This window comes from Rattus rattus, chromosome 6 (genome assembly GCF_011064425.1).
Source record: "Rattus rattus isolate New Zealand chromosome 6, Rrattus_CSIRO_v1, whole genome shotgun sequence".
Taxonomy (NCBI): domain Eukaryota; kingdom Metazoa; phylum Chordata; class Mammalia; order Rodentia; family Muridae; genus Rattus; species Rattus rattus.
The window spans coordinates 150,566,212-150,588,233 of record NC_046159.1 but is presented as its reverse complement, the minus strand read 5'-3'; the positions used below and the strand labels follow the sequence as shown (position 1 = coordinate 150,588,233).

Below are 22,022 nucleotides of genomic sequence, written 5' to 3'. Positions count from 1 at the left end.
TTCAGTGTGTGTGGTTTCATGTGGGGGTCTTTGATCCACTTGGACTTGAGATTTGCACAAGGAGATAAGCATGGGTCGATTTACATGCTAACCTCCAGCTGAACCAGCACCATTTGTTGAAAATGCTATCTTTTTTCCATTGGATGGTTTTTGCTCCTTTGTCAAAAATCAAGTGACCATAAGTGTGTGGGTTCATTTCTGGGTCTTCGATTCTGTTCCACTGATCTACCTGCCTGTCTCTGTACCAATACCATACAGTTGTTTGTTTGATTGTTTTTGTTTGTTTGAATCACAATTGTACTGTAATACAGCTTGAGGTCAGGGATGGTGATGCCTCCAGAAATTCTTTTATGTTTGAGAATAGTTTTCACTATCATGGTTTTTTTTTTTTTTTTTTTTTTTTAGCTGGGGACCAAACCCAGGGTCTTTCGCTTGCTAGGCAAGCATTCTACCACTGAGCCAAATCCCCAACCCCGCTGTCATGGGTTTTTTGTTATTCTTAATGAATTTGCAGATTGCTCTTCCTAACTCAATGAAGAATTGAGATGAAATTTTGATGGGGATTGCATTAAATCTGTAGATTGCTTTTGGCAAGATGGCCATTTTTACTATATTAATCTTGTCAATCCATGAGCATGGGAGATCATTCCATTTTCTGAGATCTTCATTTTTTTCTTCAGAGACTTGAAGTTCTTGTCATACAGATCTTTCATTTGCTTGGTTAAAGTCATACCTCGGTATTTTATATTATTTGAGACTATTGTGAAGGGTGTCATTTCCCTAATTTCTATCTCAGCCTATTTATCCTTTGAGTAGAGGAAGGCTACTGATTTGTTTGAGTTAATTTAATATCCAGCCACTTTGCTGAAATTGTTTATCAGGTTTAGGATTTCTCTGGTTGAATTTTTGGGGTCACTTAAGTATACTATCATATCGTCTGCAAATAGTGATATTTTGACTTCTTCCTTTCCAATTTGTATCCTTTTGACCTCTTTTTGTTGTCTAATTGCTCTGGCTAGGACATCAAGAACTATGTTGAATAGGTAGGAAGAGAGTGGGCAGCCTTGTCTAGTCCCTGATTTTAGTAGGATTGCTTCAAGTTTCTCTCCATTTAGTTTGATGTTGGCTACTGGTTTGCTGTATATGGCTTTTACTATGTTTAGATATGGGCCTTGAATTCCTGATCTTTCCAACACTTTTATCATGAAGGGGTGTTGAATTTTGTCAAATGCTTTCTCAACATCTAATGAGATGACCATGTGGTTTTTTTTCTTTGAGTTTGTTTATATAGTGGATTACATTGATGGATTTCCATATATTGAACCATGCCTGCATCCCAGGAATGGAGCCTACTTGATCATGGTGAATTAATGATTGTTTGGATATGTTCTTGGATTTGGTTTGTGAGAATTTTATTGAGTAATTTTGCATTAATATTCTTGAGGGAAATTGGTCTGAAGTTCTCTTTCTTTGTAGAGTCTTTGTGTGGTTTAGGTATAAGTATAATTGTGGCTTCAAAGAACGAATTGGGTATATTTCTTCTGTTTCATTTTGGGAATAGTTTGAAAAGTATTGATATTAGGTCTTCTTTGAAAGTCTGATAGAATTCTACACTAAACCCATGTGGTCCTGGTCTTTTTTGGTTGGGAGGTTTTTTTTTAATGATTGATTCTATTTCTTTAGGAGTTATGGGACTTTTTACATGGTTTATCTGATCCTGATTTAACTTTGATACCTGGTATCTGTCTAGAAAATTGTCCATTTCTTCCAGATTTTTCCAGTTTTGATGAGTATAGGCTTTTGTAGTAGGATCTGATAATTTTTTTTTAATTTACTCAGTTTCTGTTGTTATGTCTCCCTTTTCATTGCTGATTTTGTTAATTAGGATACTGTCTCTGTGCCTTTTGGTTAGTCTGACTAAGGGTTTATCTATCTTGTTGATTTTCTCAAAGAACCAGCTCCTGGTTTTGTTGATTCTTTTTATAGTCCTTTTCATTTCTACTTGGCCGATTTCAGCCTTGAGCTTGATTATTTCCTGCCTTCCACTCCTCCTGGGTGTATTTATTTCCTTTTGTTCTAGAGCTTTCAGGTGTGCTGTCCAGCAGTTAGTGTACGCTCTCTCCAGTTTCTTTTTGGAGGCACTCAGAGCTATGTGTTTTCCTCTTAGCACTGTTTTCATTGTATCCCATAAACTTGGATATGTTGTGCCTTGACTTTCATAAAGCTCTGAAAAGTCTTTAATTTCTTCCTTGACCAAGGAAGTCATTGAGTAGAGCATTGTTCAGCTTTCCTGCTTCCACCTGTGTGTGGGCTTCTGTCGTTTTTGTTGTTATTGAAGACCAGACTTAGTCCATGGTGATCTGACAGGATGCATGGGATTATTTCAGTCTTCCTGTATCTATTGAGGGCTGTTTTGTGACCGAATATATGGTCAGTTTTGGAGAAGGTACCATGAGGTGCTGAGAATTTGTTTTAAGATGAAATGTTCTCTAGATATCTGTTAAATCCGTTTGGTCCATAATTTCTGTTGGTGTCACTGTGTCTCTGTTTAGTTTCTGTTTCCATGATCTGTCCATTGATGAGAGTGGAGTGTTGAAGTCTTCCACTATTTTTATGTGTGGTGCAATGTATGCTTAGAGCTTTAGTAAGTCTCTTTTATAAATGTGGATGCCCTTGCATTTGGAGCATAGATGTTCAGAATTGAGAGCTCAATATGGTAGATTTTTTTCCGTTGATACATATGAAGCATCCTTTTGTATCTTTCTTGATAACTTTTGGTTGAAAGTCTATTTTATTCAATATAGAATAGCGACTCTAGCTTTTTCTTGGGATTGTTTGCTTGGAAGATTTTTTCCCAGCCTTTTACTCTGAAGTAGTGTTTGTCAATGTCTCTGAGGTGTGTTTCCTGTATGCAGCAAAATGCTGGGTCCTCTTTACGTATCCAGTCTATTAGTCTATGTCTTTTTATGGGGGAATTTAGTCCATTGATGTTGAGATATATTAGGGACCAATAATTGTTGTTTTCTGTTATTTTTGTTGTTAGAGGTGGAATTATGTTTGTGTGGCTCTCTTCTTTTGGGTTCATTGCAAGGAGATTACTTTCTTGCTTTTTCTACGGTATGGTTTCCTTCCTTGTGTTAAAGTTTTTCATCTGTTATCTTTTGTAGAGCTGGATTTGTGGAAAGATTGTGAAAATTTGGTTTTGTCATGGAATATCTTGGTTTCATCTATGTCAATTGAGAGTTTTACTGGATACAGTAGCCTGGGCTGGTGTTTGTGTTCTCTTAGGCTCTGTATGACATCTGCCCAGGATCTTCTGGCTGTCATAGTCTCTAGTGAGAAGTCTAGTATAATTCTGATAGGTCTGCCTTTATATGTCACTTGACCTTTTCCCTTACTGCTTTTAATATTATTTCTTTGTTTTGTGCATTTGGTGTTTTGACTATTATGTGATGAGAGGAATTTCTTTTCTGGTCTAATCTGTTTGGAGTTCTGTAGGCTTCTTGTATGTTTATGGGCATCTCTTTCTTTAGGTTAGGGCAGTTTTCTTCTATAATTTTGTTAAAGATATTTGCTGGCCCTTTAAGTTGGGAATCTTTGCTCCCTTTTATACCTATTATCCTTGGTCTTCTTATCGTATCCTGGATTTCTTGCTTTTTCTAGGGTATGGTTTCCTTATTTTGGCTTAGGGGATTTTAGTATTTTGCATTTTCTTTGACTATTGTGTCAATGTTTTCTATGGTATCTTCTGCCCCTGAGATTCTCTCTTCTATCTCTTGTATTCTGTTGGTGATGCTTGCATCTATGACTCCTGATCTCTTTCCTAGGTTTTTCTGTCTCCAGGGTTGTCTCTCTTTGTGATTTCTTTATTGTTTCTATTCCCATTTTTAGATCCTGGGTAGTTTTGTTCAATTCCTACACTTGTTTGGTTGTGTTTTTTGTAACTCTTTAAGGAATTTTTGTGTTTCCTCTTTAAGGGCTTCCACTTATTTACCTGTGTTGTCCTGTATTTCTTTAAGAGAGTTATTTGTGTCCCTCTTAAAGTCCTCTGCCATCATCATGAGAAGTGATTTTAAATCAGAATCTTACTTTTCCAGTGTGTTGGGGTATCCAGAACTTGCTGTGATGGGGGAACCAAGCTCTGATGATGCCAACTAGCCTTAGTTTCTGTTGCTTAGTTTCTTGTGCTTGCCTCTCACCGTCTGTTTATCTCTGATGTTAGTTCGTCTTACTGTTTCTGACTGGAGCTTGTCCCTCCTATGGGCCTGTGAGCCTGTGATATTAGGAGTAAGAACACTCCTGGGAGACCAGCTCTCTCTGGGCAGGATTTGTGTCCAGAGGGCTGTGGGACAGCCTTAGCTATGAGAGCAGATGGAGATCAGAAGTGTGTGTGTGTGTGTGTGTGTGTGTGTGTGTGTGTGTGTGTTTTCTATTTGCTGATCTGAGATAGCTCCTGGGCAGGTGCATGTGTGCCACCTGCTAGGAGCACAAAGCAGTATAGACAAAACTACCAGCTACACCTTGCTTCTGACATAACATAGGCATCTGAGCATGCTTTCTGTCTTCTGTCTAGGAGTCACATTTTTAATGAATGCAAAACTTTTTTTCTCCCCCGCCCCCAAATGCAAAACTTAATATAAAATTCTTTTTACTATGGTGAACTGCTGACTTTCATTTGCTAGATTGAGAAATGAAGTATAAATTTGATCTGTCAGTCACTGTCTACGGGACCTTGGGTGAGCTATTCTACCTCTCAGGACTCCTCCCTTATTTATAATCCTCATTATTAGTGTGTAAAACTTTGTGCTACTACACAATAGTAACAAATGAGTTAGTCTATGTAATAACATCAGAAATAAATCCTGAAAAATTCTAGTCTTGGGAATATATTTACCATGTGCCAAGATCTACTGGAATCTTTCACCCCCTTAGTTCTTGATTTCCTGAGACATGTAACTGGATTTTTCTGTTAGCTATCATTGCCCAGATGATTTAATACATATAATATCAAGTGCACTGACTAAAAAGCATAGTTGAAAAGGGAAATCTCCTAGTCGTATTCTTACCCAAAAGGAAATTAGAATGCAATGTGCTGGCAGTAATGCCAGCCAACCTGACCCATGTTGCTAAACTAAGTCTGCAGGTCCAATAGGCATTGTCAGTAGAAGCACCTTGGTCTTCAGAACTCAGTCTCCTGAGATGACAGCAGAAAAAGACCCTTTCACAAAAGAGTAGTATGGCACAGTGGTTGACACAATGATAATATCATCACCTAGCTAGAGGAAGGATCCCACAAGAGAGATAGTGTGCCCTCTGAAGTCCTGTGAAAGCATTGTTCTTCAGACATTTCAGTATCTTTGAAGAAAGTAACCATCTTCCCCATGGTGCCATGATTTTAAAAGAAAACTGCAAAATGCCATGCTGAAGCACTCCAACAACGTGACCATCAGGGAGAGCGTGCAGAATGATGTGTGCAAAATCACTGCTAAACTCCAGGAAATGAAGGAGAAGAAGGAGGCCCAGCTGACTAGCATGGACAGGCTGGCCAGCATGATCACCGTAATCGAAGAGGAGATGGTGCAGCTACGTAAGAAGTATGAGAAGGCTGTTCAGCGGAGGAATGAAAGGTAAGATGGCAACCGTGGTTAGGCTGAGTGTCCTGGGAAGCCTGCTGAGATGTAGCCATTTTCTTTACTCTTTGGAGGGAGCTGCCATGAAAACAAGATAGGCCGTCTGTGGAAGGGTTGGGGACAGTTGAAGGGCAGAGTCTTCTCTGAAACTCTAGGAGAGCGGTTCTCAACCTTCCTAATGCTACAACTCGGGGTGTGGCTACCCCGCCTCCAACCATAAAATGATTCCATTGCTATTTCATAATTGTAATCTTGCCACTGTTACGAATCATAATATAAATATGGGATATGTGACCCTATGGGGATCACAACCCACAGGTTGAGAACCCACGCTCTAGGATCACACTGAATTCCCTCTGCACCAACTAATGTGAGACGCTCTTTGTAACACCTGTCATCTGGGCAGGATGTGGCTTTCTCAACTCATTCGCATAGCTCATTTCCTCCATAATTATCTAAGGCACAGAGGACTGACATACTTCTATGCTGTAAGCATGTCATTAGCAGTATTATTATTTTAATAGCCTCCCCCCACCCCCCGCCGCCCTTCAGCTACTTGTGTTCTGAGGAATTGGTAGGTGAGATGACAGAACACTGGAATAATTCGAATTTCTTGACATGTGTGCCATTTCATGTACAGCGCTGGGCCACCAGGCCCTGAGGGACAAGATGGTAAATACTGGTACTGCTTATGTCATCAAGGGACTTTGATAAGAAGAAGCTTTGATAGAACAAGACATAAACAGGCGAACAAAGGGCTAAGGTTAACCAGGGACAACTGCATGGGCACCACTGGAAGGAAGAGAAAGAGTTAGAAAAATTAAATGTAGCGGTTGCAGTAATGTATGTTTCAGATCGAACTTTGTCAAAGGACCATTGAGTGTTCCTTCCGGTTTAAAAAACAAAAATGAATCCTAGCTGGCTCCTAGCACAAGCGAAAGCTTGCAGGTAAATAGAGTGTTCCAAGACCCTGGTTACACCAAAGGTGCTGGAGGAAAAAACCACATTTTGTTACTATCCAGTGGCTTCCTCTCAAGGAAGGGCCTTTCCACTGTGCCTGTCAGCATGGTGAGAGAGGGCAGGGTACAGGGAACCAGCATCAGAAATGTCCACTTTTCAAGGATTCCTATGGGCCCGGTGACTCTCTCCAGAATCACATTCCCAGACCCCTGCCCAGCAGCATCTGGCCTTGCCTGGCAATTCTGGCCCAAGAAAAGACCTGTAGAAGATCAGGCTAGAATTTTGCTTTGTTCGTGAGTAGGGAGTAGAGGGAGTGACCTCCTCTACCCCAGGGAAACCTTTGGGGCTCACCAAGCCACTGTGGCCAGCCTACTGCACAGCTGGCCTTAGATTAGTGATGCCAAACCCTCTTATCCCTAGGGAAGACCCAGTGCGTGGAGTTAGCTAGCGAGCTATTGGAATGTGTCCTCTGAAATTGTGTTGTGTTCATGAATGCTGTGAACCCAAAGCTAGAGGGAACCATAGTGACTTAACAACCCACTGAGAGTCCTGCTTTGAATTTGACCACAGCGGTGTTCAGCTGATAGAGCGGGAAGAAGAAGTGTGCATTTTCTACGAAAAAATGAATATCCAAGAGAAGGTGAAACTACATCAGGACATCGAGCTCCACATCCTTGAAGAAAAAATCCGATTCCTAAAACTCAAGGTTGCCGAGAAGCAAAGGCAAATTTGTGTGACACAGAAATTAGTGCCAATCAAGAAGTCCTTGGATGCCAACCTGGCTGTGGTCCAGATTCAGGTGGGCGAGCAGGCAGGGGACACTTCCTCAGGCCATTGGCTTGGCTCCTGTCCCCTGGGAGTTTGTAGTTGAAATGGGTTCTTGAACGGGAGCCAAGCTGCACCACTAGTGATAATCACCTTGTTTTTGTGTTGTGTGATATTTGAAGATGGATTTGAATGTTGCTCCAGGATGGGGCTTTGGGAATTTGAGCCTTGGTTTCTCTCTGTCTCTCCACCTCACTGTCTCTGTCTCTGTCTCTGTCTGTCTGTCTGTCTGCGGTGTCTATGTTTCTTGGAATCTGGGTTATCCCAGGACTTAGCTCTAGTTCATCACAAAGCTTTCACACTACCCGTGGCATAATCATGCCGTTGATGTTTCTGGTTCCACCTAGACATAGCATTTACTCTTTCTGGCTTGTCTTGCAGCTTGTATAGCCCAGGCTAATTTTAGACTCATTGCCACCTTCCTGCCTCAGCCTGCTGAGAGCTGAGGTGACAGGCTGTGCACCAGCCTGAGGGTCAATGCCTTCACCTCAGAGGGATGGCAAGCCCTTCAGTCTGCAGTCACAGATGACAGAATCCTTACTCACCTCTGCAGTTCCCAATAGCAAAGACTAAGACGTGACTATAAGCTTGCCTTCTTCACACATAATAGTGTTATTATGAAAGCACAAAAACAAATTGAACCAACATATTTGTGACTTACACTTTCCCCCACTGACTTAGGGTTACAAGAACAAACTCTACCCTGTATTCTAAACTGCCGTCCTGGCCTTTGGAATGTTTTTCCTGGTTGTGACATTAAGGTATGTTCCGTTAATTCAAAATAGAAAAGGAACACAATTTTAAAGGGAAAGAGCTCTCATCTCCCAAAATAATTGTTTAAGATAGTAATCTGAGAGCATATCTCCTCTCAAGGAAATGCTTCTCAGTGCTAACACTTACTTTCAGTTTTCCACACAACATCATGCAAAAGCTGTGAAACTAGCTATGGGATCTGCTTCCACACGTCAATGCACTGGGATAGACAAACTCTAGATGAATGACTGACAGCATCTTCCATCTTGTGCAACTACATCAGGGTCATTTATCCCAGGGCTTGCCTGATTAGTAGCCACTGCTCCCATCTAGGTCAGTTGATTGGATTGTCCCCCACAAGGTCCCCAAGGAGCTTCCCGTTATTCCTTGGCTCTGACTCTAGCCTGCAGGTGTGCCTGCTCCACGTCTGCGCTCTGTCAAAGTAGACGGTGGACAGCCACCCTCCTTAGTGTACACAAGACCAAGTACACAAGGCCCTCGACAGATTTTACTGGAGATTTTTGACAGCAGGATGTGAGGTTACATTCCAGAAATGCAAAAAACCATGTTAGACCTCAGAAACCCATACCCCTCAAAGTTCCCTGGGATACCCCATCACTGCCCAGGGCTCCCCGGCTGCTGGTTAGTCACTCCTCACCTCTATTCCGTGGCTGGTCTTTCCAGTTTTCCTGCACCCCTTGCCTCTCCGGACCTCACCACCCTGCATTACACCTCAGTGACTGTACTTACAACTCTCCGTTTCACAGAGAAATTTGGCTTTCTCCAGCTCTTTCCCAATACACAAGCTTTCCCAGTATCGGGTCTGGATTTGTCCAGGAAGGCCTGCATGATCTCTAGCCAAAGGGACTTTAGAAAGCTGTCAGACAGACCAGATTCTCCATTACATAAGCACACTTTTCAGGTTAGCTGCAAAGCAGTACCTACATCCAATGGTCAAAACTGGCCATTCCACTTACCATGTATTACGTGTGGTTGATGCGTCCACAAACGGACATTCTATCTAACAATAGCCCCACCTTCTTCCTTTTCATTCTTTAATATATTCTCTGAAGAAACTTGGTCAAACATATAAAATCATGTACATTAGTATATACGATGTTGGAGAAATTAGAAACTCAGTAGACATATATAAAAGAGTCGTCGGTATTTTATATGTAAACTGATACTATGGCTAAATTTTACCTTAAAATTCTTACATTTTAAATTGAGCGCAATGTGCACACTTGTAATCCCAGCACTTGAAAGGATGAAACAGGAGGATTCCCGTGACTTTGTAGTCAGCCTAGGTTACACAATAAGAACCTCTATCAGAAAAAAAGAAAAGAAAATACAAGGAAAAAATAAAGCTGATTTCTTTTGACTCATACAGACGAGCCTGCGTGGGATGTCAGAGTAACAAGGGGACTATTATGTGTTTAATGACACTCTATGCCATGTCTGACGGCGAGTCTTATCACATTGGCTGCGTATAACTTGAGACCTGTGGGCTGTGTGTGAGCTTAGGGTTAGTGTGTGAAAAGCCACCTGTTCATCTTCAAGCTGCACTTGGCATGTAACTGCATCCACACTGACCGTGTGTCCGGGAAGACAGGAGGTGGAGTGACCAGCTCTGGCTGAGCCACACTGCACTCTGTCCTCTGTTTTTGCTGCATCCCGGCATTTAAGCTTTAGTTGTTTCACTGTGTCCTAAGTCTTCCTCCGTTTTGTGTCATTTTCAGAATTTTATTAAGATTACTTTTTTCCCCTTTTTGGTTATTTTGGAACAGCTTTTAATTGTTCAACAGACTAATCCCAAGGGTTCCCATGAGTCATGTTCTCCTGGACCTTGTAGTAACAACCCCATTTTAGGAGTCCTGGAAATCTCATGAGTAATTGTAAGACACGAGAACATTGCTTTTATACGGAAAGTGAAGGATAGTTCCTTAAATGTCCAGTGGGGAATTTAGATAAAGGCACTAGATTTATTTTTAAAGATTTCTTTATTTTTAGTTTATATGTATGAGTATTTGGGCTGCATATACGTATGTATGTAAGTGCACACTACACACAGCTGGTGTCCACAGGGATCAGAAGAGCTCATTAGATTCTCTGAAGTGTCTGTGTGCTGGGAGCCGAACCCAGGTCCTCTGCAAGAGAGACGGGTGCCCTTAACTACCGAGCCCCTGCCCAGACCTGTAGAGGGCTTGATAAGGAAGTATCATATTTTTTTCCTAGTTTCCTAATTAAGAAAACTATGTAAACATTAAGAGGTATTACTAATAATTTCTGTCATGACTTTTAAATGTTACTACTTAAAATTCTTCTTATAAAGAAGAGGACCACCAGTTAAAATTCCAAAATTACATCTGAATCACTCCCGGCATGGTCTAAAGCACTTAAAGCAGTTGTTCTCACCCTCCCAGATGCTGTGACCTTTAATACAGACCCTCACGTGAACTGACCACCAACCAAAACATCATTTTCGTTGCCACTTCACAACTGAGCAGTGTCTCAGTTCCTAAGACCATCAGAACTGCGTCTTTTCCGATGGTCGTGTCCCACAGGTTGAGAACCCCTGCACTAAGCTACAAGCCTCATCTTGCCATGTGCCAAACAAGAAACCAAAGATTTCAAAAAAAAAAAAAAAAAAAAAAAAAACCAATTACACAATGGTAGGGTAGCTGGGATCCAGGCCTTTGGTTTATCCATGTTTACTCCCTTTTAAACTAAGCATGGCCATTAGTTTTGCTATTGATACCCGCCTCCACATCCAACTCATCAGCTATAATCTATTCAAAGGCTCTTTAGCGAAAAGTATACATGTGGCTGACACTGTTACTCACAGAGTGTATGCTGGGTTAACTGATAACTAATTTCCCTTTTGGGGATGCCACTGAGGCCACTGCCAGGGAGGAATCCAGCTTGTTACATGCCAGCTGCTCCTATCTCGAAATCACCCACAGCCAGGCAGCCAAGACCATTTTGAGCCCTCGAGCACACAACATCTGACGAATGTCACACAAACTTGGAAGCAATGGAAGGGCTCGTAGGAGCCCAGTCTCGTCTCTAATGAGAAAGTCTAGCTGCCTTCCCGTGCAGGGTCTATTCCACACGCCATCTGCACAGCTCCACAAATGAGCCCAGGGTCCTCGCTTCAGAATTTGAAGGTTTGCCAAGCTCGAGAGTTAAACTGAAAGCTAACGTTTGCTTCTTGTGCAACAGTTTTCGCAGTGCGCAGATAGGATAAAAGACCTGGAGAGATGTTTTGTGAACCCCGACTGCCAGGGCAGAGTCCGCTTCATTCCGGGGAAAGATCTGACCGAAGAAGAAATGATCAAGAAATTAGATATGGTAAATGCTCTTTCTTAAGCGCACAACTGTTTTCTCAGATACCACTGAAGCGGTTTTAGCCGCCAGCCTTCCCCTACTTGTAATAGAGTCCTAAATCCCAGCATTGATCCAGATATTTACCCAAGAAAGGAAAGATCCAGTAGTTTCTGGATTCAGAGGCACTCTTAAGAATTATGACTTTTCGAATAAATATGTTAATTTGCCATCCTGGTGGGAACATCTGGGAAGAATGGCATTATGGGTACCAGATTGAGCCAGAGCCCTGGGAGGAGAGCCCCATCCCCTTACCCCAAATGTCCCTTGATATGGTGTAGCTCCAGAGACTTTTCAGAGGTGTTTTAACAACACAGAAAGCAGTGTGCCTCTGTCATGGGGTAGAGAACAGATGGGGGCAGGGGTAGCAGGAGGCAGGGAGGCAGGGGGGCGGGGAGGTACTGGGGGAATGAAGACCATTTCTTACATGTCATTTTTTTTTAACTCCTATTGAAATTGTTTCCAACAATAGCTGGAACTTCAGCTAGCCAAGAAGGAAGAGAAGTTACTGGAGAAGGATTTCATCTATGAGCAGGTGTCCCAGCTCACAAACAGGCTCAAAGCCAAAACTCAGGCTTGCAAGGCGGACACACTGCTCTTAGCCAAAAAGGTTTGCTTAAGTGACGGACATCCCCCCTCCCCCCAGTGATGGAACCCCCACTCTCTCCCTAAGTGACAGAACCCTTCTCCTTGAATGATGGAATCCCCTCTCTCCGAGTGACAGAACTCCCCCCCAGCGATGGAACCCCTTCTCTCTCTCTCTCTGAGTGACAGGACCCCCCCCAGTGATGGAGCCCCCACTCTCTCTCTGAGTGACAGAACCCCCTCCCTGACCCAACCCCTCTCCCCTTTCATACTCCACTTTTCTTAATTGTTTGGAAGCACTAGAGAAATGAAGTTTTATGAGTCTAGAAACATAACAAAATGTAAATATTAGTCCAAAATGAGCTTCAGTCCACTCTCCGAGTGAATCCACTTCACAGGAAGGAAGCACAAGCTTTTCAAGGAGAGCATATAAATTTTATTTTGCAGGGCAAGTTCTCAAATACGCTAATCCTGCTCTTTGTGGTTTGTGTACAAAGTAAAACCCTTTCCGTTTCTTTTTGAGCAGAGAGCATCACTTACCCAGCAATGTGAGTAGGAATTGCTCCAAGACAGTATTCAGCCAGAATCCACAGAGGGACAGGGTAATTGAAGAGAAACAGCAGTCACACAATTGTCAGGCCAACCCTCCCAAGTGACATCAGGGCTGGAGATGTGAACCCACTAGGCTGGCACTAGGCTGGCACTAGGCTGGCACTAGGCTGGCACTAGGCTGGCACCCACTAACAGCAATGCTAGTAGGAGAGACTAGTGACTGAGGGTGGCAGGATCCCACCATGCCTGGTGGAGGACGGTACACTCATCCAGCCTCTGTGGGACTTTTGAGTATCCTCCAGAAGAGGGCTTTTAACCACCCAGCAATAGCTACTGAATACTTGCTATATCTGTCCCACCATACATGAGGCAGACACACGGGGAAGGGGTCATACACTGTCTAGCAGGATGAGAAGGAAGAAGCTGGCTGAATGTGGCTGAGTGTATACCCACACCTTCGCTGGCAGCCCCTGCCCTACCTGCTAAGGGTCAAGGACTCCCTACACCACCGGCTCGGCTCCAGAGGGTAGGGGCACTTCCTCTTCCGGTTCTCAGGGCCTCACATGTAACAGACTCGAGAAGACTGTTTCCGAGTAAATAAGCAAATAGTCAATTCTGTTCTGCAAATAGTTTTACAAAACAGTGTGGGAGACGACTGTGAATATTCACCGTTGTCGCATGGCCTGTCCCCTTCTGTTCTGCTGATCCCAAAGGCAGTGGTACAGTGTGGCCCCATAAACAGAGAAATGATGTGATTTATTTAAGCCAGTGAGCCTTGTCTGAATCAACACCCTTCCCCAAGTTTCTGTAAGTCTCCTCCCTTCCCTTTGCAAGATGAAGCCTGTCTTAAGAAAACATCATTTTTTTTCTTGGGGGGTGATTTTTCAAAGCTGATGGCTTTAGTAATTATTTGTATGACCAGGAAGGCCCCAAACAGCCGTAAAGGCTCAAGCTGGTTAACCCCTATTGTTTGAGCCAGAACTTAGGCCAAAAGAGCATTGCCCTCCCGTCCTGGCTCGTACAAACACGAAGCTGGTCTCAGCGTTCTCCAACCTGGAAGCTAGTGATTAGAGAAACCTTTCTTGCATTCTTTCCTGGTTTTTTTTCTTATTTAAAAAACCAAACGTGTTGAGTTCTGTCCTGGTTCATTTCCACCATGTGACACAACCTACAGGCACTTGGACTGGAGAGTCTACTTCCTAGATCAGATTGGCCTTGGCCGTTGACAGTGAAGTTATGTCTTGGCTAATGATTGATGCTGGGGGACCAGCCCTCTGTGGCCAGCGCCATCCCCAGACAGTTAGGGCTAGGCTACTCAACAAAGCTAGCTTAGCATGACCAGAAAGTGACCCAGGGAACAAGCCAATAAATGGTGTTACTTGCCCTGTGGCTTTTGCTGGCCCTGATTTCCCTGAGTACTGGGAGTCTTTGACAAAGGCCCTTTCCTCCGTGCGCGTTTCTTTCGCTGATTGTTTATTACAGCAATGGAAGAGTAAGCAGGAGAGTTTCCGTTCCTGGAGCCTCTCTTGGGGATTTTCTACGAATTCCAGTCAATCTCTCTCCCCTTCAGGAAAGGCTGCCCACACAGGTAGCCAAGCTGCCTTCTGTATTCCCCACATCCTCGTGGAAGAGCTATACCAACTAAGCCACGGGCTCTTCCTTTCCAGATGAACAGCTACCAAAAAAAGATCAAAGATGTCACCCAGGAAATGATGGCTCTCGTGGCTGAGCTGTCCATGAAACAAGCCCTAACCATCGAACTCCAAAAGGAGGTGAGAGAGAAGGAGGAATTCATCTTCTCCTGCAGTTCCAGGATAGAAAAGGGCCTCCCACTCAACAGAGAGATCGAGAAGGACTGGCTGAAGGTACTTCGAGATGAGGAAATGTATGCCTTTGCTACTGCTGAGAAGACTCGGGTAAGCTTGGCCTTCCATGCTGCAAAGTGTGTCACTGTGCTGTCTTCGGAGCCGATCCCCTCATGGTACAGTGGGTGGCCCCTTATCTGAAAGGCCTGGGAATACAGATGGTTTGAACTTTCTGAGTTTCATGAGCTATTTGGGGGAACAGAGCCCAAGTCTAAGCACCAGACTCCCTTGTTCCATATACTCCTACACATGGGCTGAAGGTGACATTGATGATATTTCTTCTGTCTATTTAATTTTGACAACTGTGGTAGGACATCCATATGGAATTCTCTATTTGTGACATCATATTGATCCTCAAAAAGTTTGGAGCATTTTGGATCTCAGGGTTTTGGATTAGGCTTGCTTCAACCCATACAGGAAAGTTTTCCACTCTAACAGGCACAGTCCGAATGGCTAGTAGAAAGGGGTTTGGTAAAACACTTTGACCCTGTGGTCCAAAGCACCACCTTTCTCCCTGATGAACAGCGGAGAACATCAAGTCTCATCCCAGTCATACCCTGGACTGGTCATGGCTGAACACTGTTACCTCCCCCAGCATGTCTTAGACAATTCTAACACTGGCATTTGCTCGAACCACAGCTGACCTTTCTATGCCCTTCTGCCGTGGCCTCCACACCGCATCACAGCTACAGAACCACACCTGGCATGGAGCTCTGTGCAACCCCTCTCCAGCCACCAAGGTCTTGATCGGTCACTGAAGCTACCAGCAAGTCTGGTTCCCTATTCATCCTGCATCCCCATGACCCCCGAATAGCGTAAGGTTAGAATAAGGGCATTCCATTCCAAGAAACCCACACTGGGGAATACAGTTTGATTAGACTGTTACATGAATGGTTCTGCAAAGAGCATGTTTTACATTCCAATCCAACACTATAAAAAGCATATTCCAGAGGGGTGGAGAGATAGCTTAGTGGTTAAGAGCACTGGCTGCTCTTCCCGAGGACGTGGGTTCGATTCCCAGCACCCACATGGCAGATCACAACTGTCTGTAAATCCAAGATTTGACACTATCAGGCAGACACGCATGCTGGCAAAAAAAAAAAGTGTACATAAAATAAAGATAAATAACTTTTTTTTTATTAACTTGAGTATTTCTTTTTTTTTTTTTTGAGGTATTTCTTATATACATTTGAGTGTTATTCCTTTCCTGGTTTCGGGCAAACATCCCCTAATCCCTCCCCTCCCTTCTATGGGTGTTCCCTCCCCATCCTCCCCCATTGCCGCCCTCCCCCAACAGTCTAGTTCACTAGGGGTTCAGTCTTGGCAGGACCCAGGGCTTCCCCTTCCACTGGTGCTCTTGCTAGGATACTCATTGCTACCTATGAGGTCAGAGTCCAGGGTCAGTCCATGTATAGTCTTTGGGTAGTGGCTTAGTCCCTGGAAGCTCTGGTTGCTTGGCATTGTTGTACATATGGGGTCTCGAGCCCCTTCAAGCTCTTCCAGCTCTTTCTCTGATTCCTTCAGCGGGGGTCCTATTCTCAGTTCAGTGGTTTGCTGCTGGCATTCGCCTCTGTATTTGCTGTATTCTGGATGTGTCTCTCAGGGGCGATCTACATCCGGCTCCTGTCGGCCTGCACTTCTTTGCTTCATCCATCTTGTCTAATTGGATGGCTGTATATGTATGGGCCACATGTGGGGCAGGCTCTGAATGGGTGTTCCTTCTGTGTCTGTTTTAATCTTTGCCTCTCTATTCCCTGCCAAGGGTATTCTTGTTCCCCTTTTAAAGAAGGAGTGAAGCATTCGCATTTTGGTCATCCTTCTTGAGTTTCATGTGTTCTGTGCATCTAGGGTAATTCAAGTATTTGGGCTAATAACCACTTATCAATGAGTGCAGACCATGTATATTTTTCTGTGATTGGGTTACCTTACTCAGGATGATATTTTCCAGTTCCGTCCATTTGCCTATGAATTTCATAAAGTCATTATTTTTGATAGGTGAGTAATATTCCATAGTGTAGATATACCACATTTTCTGTATCCATTCCTCTGTTGAAGGGCATCTGGGTTCTTTCCAGCTTCTGGCTATTATAAATAAGGCTGCTGTGAATATAGTGGAGCATGTGTCTTTGTTATATGTTGGGGCATCTTTTGGGTATATGCCCAAGAGAGGTATAGCTGGGTCCTCAGGTAGTTCAATGTCCAATTTTCTGAGGAAACTCAGACTGATTTCCAGAATGGTTGTACCAGTCTGCAATCCCACCAACAATGGAGGTGTTCCTCTTTCTCCGCATCCTCGCCAGCATCTGCTGTCACCTGAGTTTTTGATCTTAGCCATTCTCACTGGTGTGGTGAAATCTCAGGGTTGTTTTGATTTGCATTTCCTTATGACTAAGATGTTGAACATTTCTTTAGATGTTCTCAGCCATTCGGCATTCCTCAGCCAGAATTCTTTGTTTAGCTCTGAACCCCATTTTTAAATAGGGTTATTTGTCTCCCTAGGTCTAACTTCTTTGAGTTCTTTGTATATTTTTGGATAAGGCCTCTATCTGTTGTAGGATTGGTAAGATCTTTTCCCAATCTGTTGGTTGCCGTTTTGTCCTAACCACAGTGTCCTTTGCCTTACAGAAGCTTTGCAGTTTTATGAGATCCCATTTGCCCATTCTTGATCTTAGAGCATAAGCCATTGGTGTTTTGTTCGGAAATTTTTTCCAGTGCCCATGTGTTCCAGATGCTTCCCTAGTTTTCTTCTATTAGTTTGAGTGTATCTGGTTTGATGTGGAGGTCCTTGATCCACTTGGACTTAAGCTTTGTACAGGGTGATAAGCATGGATCGATCTGCATTCTTCTACAAGTTGACCTCCAGTTGAACCAGCACCATTTGCTGAAAATGCTATCTTTTTTCCATTGGATGGATTTGGCTCCTTTGTCAAAAATCAAGTGACCATAGGTGTGTGGGTTCATTTCTGGGTCTTCAATTCTGTTCCATTGGTCTATCTGTCTGTCTCTGTACCAATACCATGCAGTTTTTATCACTATTGCTCTGTAATACTGCTTGAGTTCAGGGATAGTGATTCCCCTGAAGTCCTTTTATTGTTGAGGATAGTTTTAGCTATCCTGGGTTTTTGTTATTCCAGATGAATTTGCAAATTGTTCTGTCTAACTCTTTGAAGAATTGGATTGGTATTTTGATGGGGATTGTATTGAATCTGTAGATCACTTTTGGTAACATGGCCATTTTTACTATATTAATCCTGCCAATCCATGAGCATGGGAGATCTTTCCATCTTCTGAGGTCTTCTTCAATTTCCTTCTTCAGAGTCTTGAAGTTCTTATTATACAGATCTTTTACTTGCTTGGTTAAAGTCACACCGAGGTATTTATATTATTTGGGTGTATTATGAAGGGTGTCGTTCCCCTAATTTCTTTCTCGGCTTGTTTCTCTTTTGTGTAGAGGAAGGCTACTGATTTATTTGAGTTAATTTTATACGCAGCCACTTTGCTGAAGTTGTCTATCAGCTTTAGTAGTTCTCTGGTGGAACTTTTGGGATCACTTAAATATACTATCATATCATCTGCAAATAGTGATATTTTGACTTCTTCTTTTCCGATCTGTATCCCCTTGACCTCCTTTTGTTGTCTGATTGCTCTGGCTAGAACTTCAAGAACTATATTGAATAAGTAGGGAGAGGGCAGCCTTGTCTAGTCCCTGATTTTAGTGGGATTGCTTCAAGTTTCTCTCCATTTAGTTTAATGTTAGCAACTGGTTTGCTGTATATGGCTTTTACTATGTTTAGGTATGGACCTTGAATTCCTATTCTTTCCAGGACTTTTATCATGAAGGGGTGTTGAATTTTGTCAAATGCTTTCTCAGCATCTAATGAAATGATCATGTGGTTTTGTTCTTTCAGTTTGTTTATATAATGGATCACGTTGATGGTTTTCCGTATATTAAACCATCCCTGCATGCCTGGGATGAAGCCTACTTGATTATGATGGATGATTGTTTTGATGTGCTCTTGGATTCGGTTTGCCAGAATTTTATTGAGTATTTTTGTGTCAATATTCATAAGGGAAATTGGTCTGAAGTTCTCTTTCTTTGTTGGGTCTTTGTGTGGTTTAGGTATAAGAGTAATTGTGGCTTCATAGAAGGAATTCAGTAGTGCTCCATCTGTTTCAATTTTGTGGAATAGTTTGGATAATATTGGTATGAGGTCTTCTATGAAGGTCTGATAGAATTCTGCACTAAACCCGTCTGGACCTGGGCTCTTTTTGGTTGGGCGACCTTTAATGACTGCTTCTATTTCCTTCGGAGTTATGGGGTTGTTTAACTGGTTTATCTGTTCCTGATTTAACTTCTGTACTTGGTATCTGTCTAGGAAATTGTCCATTTCCTGCAGATTTTCAAGTTTTGTTGAATATAGGCTTTTATAGTAAGATCTGATGATTTTTTGAATTTCCTCTGAGTCTGTAGTTGTGTCTCCCTTTTCATTTCTGATTTTGTTAATTTGGACACATTCTCTGTGTCCTCTCGTTAGTCTGGCTAAGGGTTTATCTGTCTTGTTGATTTTCTCAAAGAACCAACTTTTGGTTCTGTTGATTCTTTCTATGGTCCTTTTTGTTTCTACTTGGTTGATTTCAGCTCTGAGTTTGATTATTTCCTGCCTTCTACTCCTCCTGGGTGTATTTGCTTCTTTTTGTTCTAGAGCTTTTAGGTGTGCTGTCAAGCTGCTGACATATGCTCTTTCCTGTTTCTTTCTGCAGGCACTCAGTGCTATGAGTTTTCCTCTTAGCACAGCTTTCATTGTGTCCCATAAGTTTGGGTATGTTGTACCTTCATTTTCATTAAATTCTAAAAAGTCTTTAATTTCTTTCATTATTTCTTCCTTGACTAGGTTATCATTGAGTAGAGCATTGTTCAATTTCCATGTATATGTGGGCATTCTTCCCTTATTGTTATTGAAGACCAGTTTTAGGCCGTGGTGGTCCGATAGCACGTATGGGATTATTTCTATCTTTCTGTACCTGTTGAGGCCCGTTTTTTGACCAATTATATGGTCAATTTTGGAGAAAGTACCATGAGGAGCTGAGAAGAAGGTATAACCCTTTGCTTTAGGATAGAATGTTCTATAAATATCTGTTAAGTCCATTTGGCTCATGACTTCTCTTAGTCTGTCTACGTCTCTGTTTAATTTCTGTTTCCATGATCTGTCCATTGATGAGAGTGGGGTGTTGAAATCTCCTATATTATTGTGTGAGTGCAATGTGTGTTTTGAGCTTTAGTAAGGTTTCTTTTACATATGTAGGTGCCCTTATATTTGGGGCATAGATATTTAGGATTGAGAGTTCATCTTGGTGGATTTTCCCTTTGATGAATATGAAGTGTCCTTCCTTATCTTTTTTGATGAATTTTAGTTGAAAATTGATTTTATTTGATATTAGAATGGCTACTCCAGCTTGCTTCTTCCGACCATTTGCTTGGAAAGTTGTTTTCCAGCCTTTCACTCTGAGGTAGTGTCTGTCTTTGTCTCTGAGGTGTGTTTCCTGTAGGCAGAAGAATGCAGGGTCCTCGTTGCGTATCCAGTGTGTTAATCTATGTCTTTTTATTGGGGAGTTGAGGCCACTGATGTTGAGAGACATTAAGGAATAGTGATTATTGCTTCCTCTTATATTCATATTTGGATATGAGGTTATGTTTGTGTGCTTTTCTTCTCTTTGTTTTGTTGCCAAGACGATTAGTTTCTTGCTTCTTCTAGGGTATAGCTTGCCTCCTTATGTTGGGCTTTACCATTTATTATCCTTTGTAGTGCTGGATTTGTAGAAAGATATTGTGTAAATTTGGTTTTGTCATGGAATATCTTGGTTTCTCCATCTATGTTAATTGAGAGTTTTGCAGGATACAGTAACCTGGGCTGGCATTTGTCTTCTCTTAGGGTCTGTATGACATCTGTCCAGGATCTTCTGGCTTTCATAGTTTCTGGCGAAAAGTCTGGTGTGATTCTGATAGGTCTGCCTTTATATGTTACTTGACCTTTTTCCCTTACTGCTTTTAATATTCTTTCTTTCTTTTGTGCGTTTGGTGTTTTGACTATTATGTGACGGGAGGTGTTTCTTTTCTGGTCCAATCTATTTGGAGTTCTGTAGGCTTCTTGTATGCCTATGGGTATCTCTTTTTTTAGGTTAGGGAAGTTTTCTTCTATGATTTTGTTGAAGATATGTACTGGTCCTTTGAGCTGGGAGTCTTCACACTCTTCTATACCTATTATCCTTAGGTTTGATCTTCTCATTGAGTCCTGGATTTCCTGTATGTTTTGGACCAGTAGCTTTTTCCGCTTTACATTATCTTTGACAGTTGAGTCGATGATTTTTATGGAATCTTCTGCTCCTGAGATTCTCTCTTCCATCTCTTGTATTCTGTTGGTGAAGCTTGTATCTACAGCTCCTTGTCTCTTCTTTTGGTTTTCTATATCCAGGGTTGTTTCCATGTGTTCTTTCTTGATTGCTTCTATTTCCATTTTTAATTCCTTCAACTGTTTAATTGTGTTTTCCTGGAATTCTTTCAGGGATTTTTGTGACTCCTCTCTATGGGCTTCTACTTGTTTATTTATGTTTTCCTGGAATTCTTTCAGGGATTTTTGCGATTCCTCTCTGTAGGCTTCTACTTGTTTATTAATGTTTTCCTGTGTTTCTCTAAAGGAGTCCTTCACGTCTTTCTTGAAGTCCTCCAGCATCATGATCAAATATGATTTTGAAACTAGATCTTGCTTTTCTGGTGTGTTTGGATATTCCGTGTTTGCTTTGGTGGGAGAATTGGGCTCCGATGATGCCATATAGTCTTGGTTTCTGTTGCTTGGGTTCCTGCTCTTGCCTCTCGCCATCAGATTATCTCTAGTGTTACTTTGTTCTGCTATTTCTGACAGTGGCTAGACTGTCCTATAAGCCTGTGTGTCAGGAGTGCTGTAGACCTGTTTTCCTGTTTTCTGTCAGCCAGTAATGGGGACAGAGTGTTCTGCTTTTGGGCGTGTAGTTTTTCCTCTCTACAGGTCTTCAGCTGTTCCTGTGGGCCTGTGTCTTGAGTTCACCAGGCAGGTCACTTGTAGCAGAAAAGTTGGTCTTACCTGTGGTTCCGAGGCTCAAGTTTGCTCGTGGGGTGTTGCTTATGAGCTCTCCGCGGCGGCAGCAACTAGGAAGATCTGCGCCGCCCTTTCCGGGAGCACCAGGGTTCCAGATGGCATTTGGTGTTTTCCTCTGGCGTCAGAGATGTGTGCAGAGTGCAGTCTCTTCTGGTTTCCCAGGCGTGTCTGCCTCTCCAAAGGTTTAGCTCTCCCTCCCACGGGATTTGGGTGCAGAGAACTGTTTATCCGGTCGGTCCCTTCAGGTTCTGGTGGTGTCTCAGACACAGCAGACCTGCTGCTCCTGGGCCCTCCTCTACGGGACAATAAATAACTTTTTAAAGGTATATTCAAACACA

At 42.6% G+C, this 22,022-nt stretch overlaps 1 protein-coding gene across 1 annotated transcript in view; it reads left to right on the top strand.

Annotated features, from left to right (window-relative positions):
* The window catches only part of Ccdc146 (coiled-coil domain containing 146), a 143,140-nt gene that overhangs the window by 120,096 nt on the left and 1,022 nt on the right, over window positions 1–22,022 (top strand). The window contains exons 14-18 of the mRNA XM_032907072.1: window positions 5,403–5,627; window positions 7,161–7,389; window positions 11,391–11,519; window positions 12,025–12,162; window positions 14,357–14,605. Coding sequence (XP_032762963.1) covers window positions 5,403–5,627; window positions 7,161–7,389; window positions 11,391–11,519; window positions 12,025–12,162; window positions 14,357–14,605 — 970 coding nt within the window. The remainder of the gene's footprint in view (window positions 1–5,402; window positions 5,628–7,160; window positions 7,390–11,390; window positions 11,520–12,024; window positions 12,163–14,356; window positions 14,606–22,022) is intronic.